The sequence below is a fragment of the Triticum aestivum genome, chromosome 2A (assembly GCF_018294505.1).
Source record: "Triticum aestivum cultivar Chinese Spring chromosome 2A, IWGSC CS RefSeq v2.1, whole genome shotgun sequence".
In the NCBI taxonomy this organism is placed as follows: Eukaryota; Viridiplantae; Streptophyta; class Magnoliopsida; order Poales; family Poaceae; genus Triticum; species Triticum aestivum.
The window spans coordinates 685,059,132-685,068,918 of NC_057797.1; the positions used below are offsets into that span (position 1 = coordinate 685,059,132).

General features: G+C 42.1%; 1 protein-coding gene across 1 annotated transcript; it reads left to right on the forward strand.

Annotated features, from left to right (window-relative positions):
* The first annotated feature begins 3,198 nt into the window (after positions 1-3,198).
* On the forward strand, positions 3,199-9,370 carry LOC123191851 (pumilio homolog 1-like). Its single transcript, XM_044604427.1, has 8 exons — positions 3,199-3,222; positions 6,963-7,459; positions 7,648-7,789; positions 7,898-8,005; positions 8,337-8,549; positions 8,651-8,761; positions 8,848-9,048; positions 9,143-9,370. Exons 1-8 carry the CDS (start codon positions 3,199-3,201, stop codon positions 9,368-9,370), a joined length of 1,524 nt encoding a protein of 507 aa, XP_044460362.1.
* The last annotated feature ends 417 nt before the right edge of the window (positions 9,371-9,787 follow it).

Genomic DNA, 9,787 nt, shown 5'->3' on the forward strand with positions numbered 1-9,787 from the left:
ATAAATCACCTCTTCACCCAAGCTCGACGCGGCTCTATCGCTGATCAGCAGCTTTACGGACCCCCAAATTAGTTTGCCTGAAGCAAAACCATTGTCGTTGAAAAAATCAGACCGGGGCAATGTGTCCCTGAACACGCCATCGAACTTCAGAACTGACACCCCCGCACGACTACGACGTTGGAGGAGGAAACCAGAATTGTCAGCCTCCAACCACAAACCCAACACAAGATGCACCATCTTCCAGCTGTCACTTGCGTAGACAAGCGTATGCGCGTGCTCCTGGACGACAAAACCTCCCTGCTCCACCATGACGTCAGAGACAACGTCGCAGCAATGGAGACAGAGCAGAAGAAGAGACACACTTGATGGAGTCGCCGCCACCACCTCGCCGACACCATCCATGAACCCTAACATCATCGATCTGAAGGATCGACAAATACATGATGCCACCAACTCCGAGACGCTTCCATGAAGGACACCGCCGGTGTGGGAGTGGAGTTGAGGCAGATTTATTCGTCCGGGCGCCGCTCCCACCACCCCAACGACGCACCACCACGTACAAATCCAAATCCTAACTACAGAGTGGAGGAACGGGGTCCCCCTCCCTCCTGTCGCCGGAGCAGCAGTCGGAGAGAGAGGGGGCCAGCGCCCTCGCCGGTGGAGATCGGTGGAAAAAGTTCGCCTCCCTAGTCACCTCGCCCATGGCAGCGGCTAGGGTAGGGAACGCTTCGATGTGTCGTATCCAACCAAGCCTTATATAAAAGAATATTATTAAGTTCCTAGTTGTAGCACTACTGTATAATTATTTGGTACATCATTAATGGTACTACTTTATACGTATACTCAATGAGAGCAGGATATGTTTCCACCATAATTTATAGTTACCACGGATTACTACTAATATGGTAGGTTGATTATTAGCTACCGCAGATGTGGTTGCCTAGTGACCAAAATTATTTTGGAAACTAGTTTTACATTTAAAAAGGATTTTTTTGTCCATGCCTAAGATACATATCGCGACTTTTTTTAAGTAAGGTTTTCGACACTAATACATATCGTACTCTCTCCTAAGGGAAAAGAGAATCGTGTTCCCGCCAAAACAAGAAGAAAGAAAATATCCTGGTGTTGGGCCATTTGTCTTAGAGAATGGTTGTTGGATCGCTCGTTTTCTTCCTTAATGGGTCAGAAGTAGCCTTAGAGGATATCAATTTCCCCTTATAATTGGTGGTGGCAAGTTGCAACCAAGTACCCATTCCTGCAAAGTGCTCAGTTAGTGCAATCATCTTAGATTTTTCTCTTAACATTTAAAAAAATAGTTGTGTCTGGTTCTTCTCCTCTTCATTTCGTGTGTGAATTTTGATAGGGGCTTGTTATCAATCAACACATTCATGGAGACCCTAGATTTTCGCTCATGCCACAGGGACCCATATCATCATGGCAGACATTGAGTCACATGCCTTGTGCTTGTCTCTTAGGATGTGCTTCCACTGTCCTTGACACCATTCTTTATAGAAACATGAAGCACTTTAAGTGAGACAATAAAGGTTAGCCCATTCATGGTTAACAAAGCACAACCTCTAAAGGCACCCCAAGTTGATCAAAAGGGGTAAAAAAAACTACTTGGATTCATACCTTTAACCCAAGTATGTAAAGTTAAAGTTCACAAAGGCATCAATAGTCAAAATCCTCAATAGGAACACGAGCAATGCCTTAAAGGCATGCTTAAATGCCTACAACCTACTTTCGGCGGTATTTCTAATATAAGGCATGGCTTGGTCCTTGAAGCCTTATTTCTCAGCATGCCCAAAGGATGAAAGAAACCTCAAAGTCATGCTTCGGTTCCAAATGACTACTTGTTAGAGCGAGTGGTGGTTCAACCGTCAATGTTTAGTATTTTAGTTGGTCTGTAGTGATTAACTAAAATATTGTGCTCTACGAAGGAAGCACCAAGTGATCACCTTGTGTGGTCAAAAGTGGTATCTAGTTGTAGTGATTGCAACTCTGTGATTAGAGACCAGGGGCATACACCCTGTATCCATATTGTTACTATATTAATAAGTAAAACATGTATCAAGATGCTTTGAATGGTATCAATTATACTCAAGTGTAGTTGAATATCTTGTGTGGTTATTCCAGATGGGATGGCTACATTTGGATTATGAGTTTTGGGACAACATTCTACTTCCTTGTTGTGTATCAACAAGCCTCTAATAATGCTTGCTTCAGATGTATAAATATGGGTAGTACATGGAAGCACCACTGCGAGTCACAGTTATGCCATTGTCAGCTACCAAGGATGCAAGCCTTGTTCTATGATGTGAGAGACATCGAGGATCATTAACTACAAGCTTATGCGAGCTCCCTTTAGAACATCCAAATTGATGTGTATTTGTAGAACATTCCCAATCAGTCGGGAACCTACGTAACATTAATAGACATTGTGTTGTAATGTTGAATAATGTATCGAGTTAAGTAACTATGTTTAGTTGTGAGATTCAAATGATAAGAGATTTGAAGAGCTAATGGTGTTGTCAAGATGAGAATTGTTCCCAGAAAGGAACTAGATTTCATTCATTTGAAGCATACCGTCAGACGCAAAGCCTAGTATGAATCAATGGGAAACAAACTATTTGTCTAATACCTAAGTCATTCCTTGTGATATGTTTTGAAGCTTCATATGAATTAATATCTACAAAAGAGATAAATAGACCATTGGTCATTGAACTCTCGCAAGAAGAGCACATTTGTCATTCTTCTCTCAAAATGTGACGAACCAGTCACTTTGGGATGTTCTATGAGCGAACTGGTCGGTCGTTCCCAACCACTATCCGTGCGGACGAGGCGTGCTAACTCAGTGTGGGGCTCATAGTGCAGTCGCTCAAGAGGTGTTTAGTTTGCAGAAAACACCCTGGAAACAAGCCGAGCTCAGGGGAATTTACTTCACTTTTATTTTTTTGCAATGCACCCCTTCATTTTTATCATGGAGGGGAGGGGGTATTTTGCAAAGCCTCCACTATAATCTCTTTCATCTCTGCTCTACTCTGCCGCTCTACGCATGTTGGCAGAGGATACACCCGGCAGCGCCCCCATGCCCACTGTGCCTTCCCACCATCGCCCACACCTGCAATTTCCATCTTCCTACCATCACCCATTCCTGCTAATGCTCTTTTCCCGCCATCACCCTCTCCCGCTCCCGCCATGGCCATCTCACTTTATAATGAGGTTAGTCTGCATGATTTTGCCATAGCCAAGCAACACCATTACTCACTTCTTCTCTCGCTTGGCACACTGCCAAGGGAGCTTTTCACCTCAAGGGTCTCCATTAGTGGGCGGCTCCACAACGGCACCACTGCCCAACGCCCAGGATGGGTGACTTCTCATCTGGCATGGGCCGCTCCAAGTCTGGCACATCCAAATCCTCCTCTAGCACGGTCTGATACTACAACTCCTCCGACATCGAGCTGGCGGCATCATAGCTCTCTCCTAAACGCCCTGAGATTTAGTAGGAAGATGCTGAGGAAGAGGAGGCGCTCGAGGTGGTGTAGGCACAACCACACAACAATGTTGGTGACAGTGAGCAGGACAAGTTCTTTCCTACCAAGAAGGTGGTTTTGGGGTTGCCAACACCTGCGTATTAAGCGTCTGTGCTCACCGTGCATGAATAGGAGGCCCACGTGGTGCACAACAATAGCTCGACCAGGCGGTGCTCACGACATCTCTTTCCACTGCACAGGCCGAGGCGATCTGGCACCAGGCTGCCGAAGCATTGCCGCCGAGTTGCAGCGAGGCTGCCTTTGCCGCCCTCAACGACAGAGATGAAGAGGCCGACACCATCGAGTTAGTTCAGTAACAAACTATCTGTGCTCAATTTCAAATAGGAAAACATGCATTAGCCTACTCATTGTACTGAACACTCGCAGATGGACTTGGTTCACTGCTAGACAGAACATGATATCAAATTAAATCATGTTTATTTGTTCTTTTTCACTGTTGGATTTGATTATGTTAAAAACATTTTGCGATGAGATCAAACAATTTACCTCAAATTGGCACCCCAAAAGCCTTCGAATGATGTCACTGCCTTATTTTGCAACACGACGAGCAGGGAGAAGTAAGTGGATGCATTTGTCTGCCTTGCGCTCCACACCATTAAACTCGGTATCGAAATGGTATTGTGGTAGCCGAAAGTCGAATTTTGACAAACTCCTCCTGAAAATGAAATCTTTCTGAGAAAAACCTGAGTAGTCATGCATAGATGCTAGAGAGAGGGTTTGAATTACTTACCTGAGAGATTGTCTTCGATCACTAGTAGCACAAAGCCATCGGATTCCATTCTTCCCTCACGCGCTTCTACCTGGTGACACCACCCATCTCACCAAACAACAGAGGGACGGGGGGGGGGGGAGATGCCACCGGTGGTCACGCCTCCTTGTCCTAGTCTAGCCAATGACGCCTAACCGACATGGTTCACACAGCCGTGCAAGGTACCTTGTACTGCTGCCCCCATCGTTGCCTGCATAGGATTAGGATTTTTGTGCACGATTTGGAAATCAAGGGGAAAGGGAGCTCAACTTCTTTCCAGGATATTTTCTACAAATTAAAAGCCTCCCGAGCGACTGCACCTTGGGCCCCACGCTAAGTCAGCATGCCACATCAACCCTGTTATGGTTGGAAATGGCGGAGTAACCAGTTCCCTGAGGAAATAAACCAATGTGATCAGTTCATCACATTTTGAAAGAAGTGTGACCAATGTGCTCATCTCGCGAGAGTTGAGTGACCAATGGTGCATTTATCTCTCTAGAAAGTCCCTTCGTAGAAATTCTTTATGAAAACTGATTTCAAAAATTCTCTCGTTAAAAATGTGATGGTACAAAAGCACTACAGGAAATAGCTTCAATTGGAATAAAATAATTCATGGCAAAGAATGAAGTATAGTTGATGGTTTGACTTAGTGTTAATAGTTTTATTTTTAGAAAAGGACAAGTATACATTTTGTTCCATATTTAAATTTTCATCGTAGAAGTTATGATTTTCATGGCAATATCGGGGTTTGTTTCTACAAAACATCTTATAACAAGGCGACATTTTAAGACCAATGGCATGTATGGAACATACCTTTTATGTGACTTAATACACCATCATCACATCAATTATTTGGTATAAAACTTGAGATACTAACTATCCACATTTGTAGTTCCAAATGAACAAAGGCCTAATGTGACATGCTAAAAATTTCTCAACTAACATGATGCCACTATAGAATTTACAACACCCACCCATAGAGAATTTGTATTCATTTTAGCATCACAAGCCTCTTCATGGCCATTCCCTGTTGAAGGTCACTACTTGCAAATTGCAGCCATGCTCACTTATATTTAGTGTCCAGACCACACCCTGATATGTTGTAGGAATCATAAACTAAATCAATGTTGTGAGTAATCTCTGAAATTGTTCACGAGTTGGGTTAGTGGGCTTAGTGCCTCGGTATGACTATAGAGACGTGTGAATTGGTAGGCCAAAAAATATTCCTACGTCCCATGTAATATTCCTACAACTAAGGTTACACCAGAGTCACCATAAATAAGGTTGATCATAAATTTGCTAACTCAACCATATGAATTTCTAAAAATAGACCTCAATCTCTTGTTCTTTTTATTCTTGTTCCTTGTCAATCTAAAAAGGCATTATAAATTATGAAGAAGGAACGTGACGTTAAAATCAATATAAATTCTGCTTGTCGAAGGAACGCTTAGGTCTCTACAGACATGACCCTCGCTATCTATGTTGTGCTTGTAGTCCTCGAGGTAGCAGATTTTCATTTTCTCAAAATAACACGAGCAACCATAAACAATCAAATTATGAAATACTTTTTGAAGGATAAGTAATGATTTTTCACTTAGGTGGATGGTCCATAAACAATCAAATTGACCCATGATGAGGCCTTGCATTTCATTAACTGTCTTTTGTTGCTGGATCGTTATCATCTCTTATCATTTTTATCTTTCGCCGAGATCTCTCCCCATTATTTCACTGCCTTGCTCCCTATTTCTTTATCTCACCATAATCCATGATGAGAGCCTCCTTCCCCATGAATTTTGATGGGGCAAAGATTGAGATACATTCCGCATTGTTCCTGGTACATTGTGACAACGTGTTGTCTGCTTGTCTTGCATTACGGCATCTCCACCATGCACATGCCAAGATAAGGGGGGAGCCAGTGGTACCATACGGGAGGGACGTTGCTTGCATCATCGCAAGATGGATGATGCTTTTCTTGTCAAACAGTGGTGAATCACCTCCCTTCGTTTATATTTTTGAGAAATTTTCATCTCAATTGTGTCTTGGTGCTATGAGATGAACATAGTGACGGGCACCATGCATTCCCTATATTATTCTTGAAAGTTTTTCATTGCAATTTGCTCGGTTACTAGATTAATCGGTCGATTGAGGTGGAAGTTACACTGCACTAGTGCTCTCCACTACTTCCGATCAACTTTTTTCTTATGTTTTTAAGATTGCAGGACAAATTGGTTTAGCATGATTAAAACTAATGTTGTGCGATTGGTTGATTGTATTGCTCAAGTTACCTACATTTTTTCTTGATTTTAATTTGGCAGTGCTACATTTGTGATATATTACACGACATGATAATTCTTTGCCCAAAAAACCCAAATATTTTTCAGTTTTTGTCATTGTCTTGAAAGTTGAAATACTGATTACTGTAGATAAAATTTGCATTGAGAAAAGTTTACTATCGTCGACTCTACACTCAGTGTGATCCACTGAGCAGTGATAATTGACCAATATCATATATCTAACATATGGATGGAATTTACCCTTGAAACTACCACATGATCATGAGTTAGTAACTTCTCGTTGTCATTGTTGTTTTACCTATTAGAAATATTTGCACCATGAGTGCTCCCCATAATGGAAATAATAAATTGTTGTTTCCTTTTCAGGATGATCCAAAGAGCGAAGAAGAGTCGACTCTACACAATCAGAAGTTGCCCCAAATTGGCGAAACATACATAGATCCATTTCAGCATGTGAACTCTTCTGCCTCTACAAAGAGTGTGGTCAAGGATTATACCAGGCTACACTCCCAAAATCCACTACAGAATATGGATGTCATTGAAGATTTACGTGCACAATCATCATCATCTTCTTCAAGGATTGTGCCTAGTAATTTTGCTAATATGATGGCGATTCAGGAGGCATGCCTTCGTGCGTTGATTGACCCAGATCAGGAATTATCGTGCAGACTATGGCGGCAGTCCCCTGAAGCTTTGAAGAATCACTACACTCTCGACGTTGAGATGGCATGTTCTGGGGGGCATGTGCCAAATATAAATGCTCCTAGGAATTCCCAGTTAAATTCACTTCTTCAGCTGATCAAGAATCCAGTAAACCAGTCTATGCGGCTAATCAATGTCAAGGGTCACGTGCCTGCTCTCAGGTGCACATAACTCATGCAACCTTATCTTCATACTTACCTTGTTAAGATATCACAAATACATACTAAACATCAGTTTCAGTCAGTTTATTCTTAAGGTTACGCCTCCTACTGTGCTATACGTCCATTGAAGAAATTGCAACATTTATATGGTAAACCATCCATTACCCTTTGTTGTATTTGACATGCAGTGCTGACCCAATTGGGAGCTGCTTTATACGGCAGAAACTTGACGAAGCAACTACCGGAGAGATAGTTATGCTATATAAAGAAATCACGCCTCACATCCTTACACTGGCCACTAATGCCTTTCCCACTTATGTTATCCAAAAGGTTTTGTTCCTCCAATTCCTGTAGAATTTTGTACCTTGAGTCTCTAATTAAGGACGTTGAGATTAACCGGACATAAACGTATGTACTTACCTTCTAATTTTTTTGTAGCTTCTTGAGCATGGACCAGCAATCTACTTCAGGATACTAATTGCTAATCTGATGGGGCATGTGTTAGACCTAAGCCTTCATCTCTATGGTTGTCGGGTGATCCAGAAGGTAAGCTGAACACTATCACTTCTCTAGCATCTCATGATGGAAGGAATTAAGGTGTGCTTGTAGATTGCAAAACTGCACTTTTATATTTGGAAGGCCTCTACTTTGTAGTGTCATGTAAGATAGAATATGTAATTTAGTCAAACCATTCATTCTCATTTATTCTCTTGTTAATATGTTCATTATCTTAGATTACTTCTTCTATAAATATAATATAATATCAAATGCATAAATAGTTTAAACTGATTATGTTTCATTATGTTTAAAGTTTTTACCCTGGTATCCCATATTGTTTCGTTGCGAGCTTGGTCACTGATAGCGTCTCTTTGTTCAGGCTTTTGAAATAAGCGACATTGATCAACAAATAGAGATGGCCATGGAGCTTGATAGCAACCTATTCAAATGTATCTACGATCAACATGCAAACCATGCCGTTCAGAAATGCATGGAGTGTGTGCAGCCACAATATATCCAATTCATCTACAGACGGTTATGTGGCAAGGCCAAGATGTTATCCACCAATCCTTATGGATGCCATGTGGTTCAGGTTGTTAGTTTGGGCATTACACTTTTTACCGCTTCCTATCTTTCAACATTTGTTTGTACCTTGTTCACTAATTATTCCTCCGGTCCTTGTGATCTTCTTAGAAAATGCTGGAGTTCTGCAAGGATCCTCAAATTATGGACAGGTTTATCACGGAGATTCTCGATTGTGTAAGGGAGCTTTCTATAGACCCATATGGAAACTACGTTGTGCAGGTAAAGTGTGTAGTGGTTTGTAATTGATGAAATAATGTCGCAACTAAACAAACAATTCACATATGTGTTCTATCGACATGTTGCAGTACATTGTGGAGCATGGAGGACCTCGTCATCGACAAATTATTATGTTGAAATTTGCTGGAAGTATAGTACAGATGAGCCACCAGAAGCACTCTTCCAAAGTCATTGAGAAGTGCCTAATCTATGGCAGCTACCACGATTGCAAGCTTCTCATAGATGAGATCCTTTCTGCAGGCGGTGGTCAAACTGCAGATCATCTCGTGGTATGTGGCTCTTGAGGTCTTACCGCTGTTACTCGACATCCCTAGAGAGATATAGTACACATGACTAATCTTGTGTGGTTGCCTGGTCATGCAGGGCATGATAATCCACCAGTATGCAAACTGCGTGGTGCGGCAGATGATTGACGTGGTGAACGATTGGCAGTTCAACGTGATCGTGGATGTGCTGAGGCGCAACAGGGACACTTTGGTCATGTACACCCATGGGAGGCAGGTCATCGCGCAGGTCAAGCGACTCCTCAATGGCATGGCACCGTCCCCTGACTCATTTGGGCAAACATCGTCGTCGTCCCAGTTCCTCTAGTGTGTTTTTAATTTCTTTTACAATGGTTTGCTTTCTATGTCTCTCTTGTTCTTCCTGGAGCATTAGTGATCGGCAGAAATTGAATTAAGGTGAACTCAGTTGCTTTCGTTTTCCCCATTAGGTGAACTAAATTTTTTCTGTAGAGGAGAACCGAACTATAACCTCCTCTGGTCTAAGGATTTGTTAGGCGCCCAGCCTACCATTATCTATGAATTGAACTATTTGTTTTCCATACCATTTTGTGAGGGCTTCATCCGTTTAGTTTAGGACTTCAAATATCTTGCTGGTTGGTTTTACCAGGCATGCATGTTCCAGGTCGACCAGGCAGTAAAACATATACTCTATGTAGCTAGACGGCTCATTCAGGCTTTGAATTCAGAAACATACACACAATATATCACTTGATGCATCATTTAG

Excerpts from the sequence above, each read along its gene's own strand:
- LOC123191851 (XM_044604427.1), top strand. The coding sequence starts at position 3,199 with ATGGCCATCTCACTTTATAATGAG. Across the intron at positions 3,223-6,962 it reads CCATCTCACTTTATAATGAG|GATGATCCAAAGAGCGAAGA; the intron begins GTTAGTCTGCAT and ends TTTCCTTTTCAG. Across the intron at positions 8,550-8,650 it reads ATGGATGCCATGTGGTTCAG|AAAATGCTGGAGTTCTGCAA; the intron begins GTTGTTAGTTTG and ends TGATCTTCTTAG.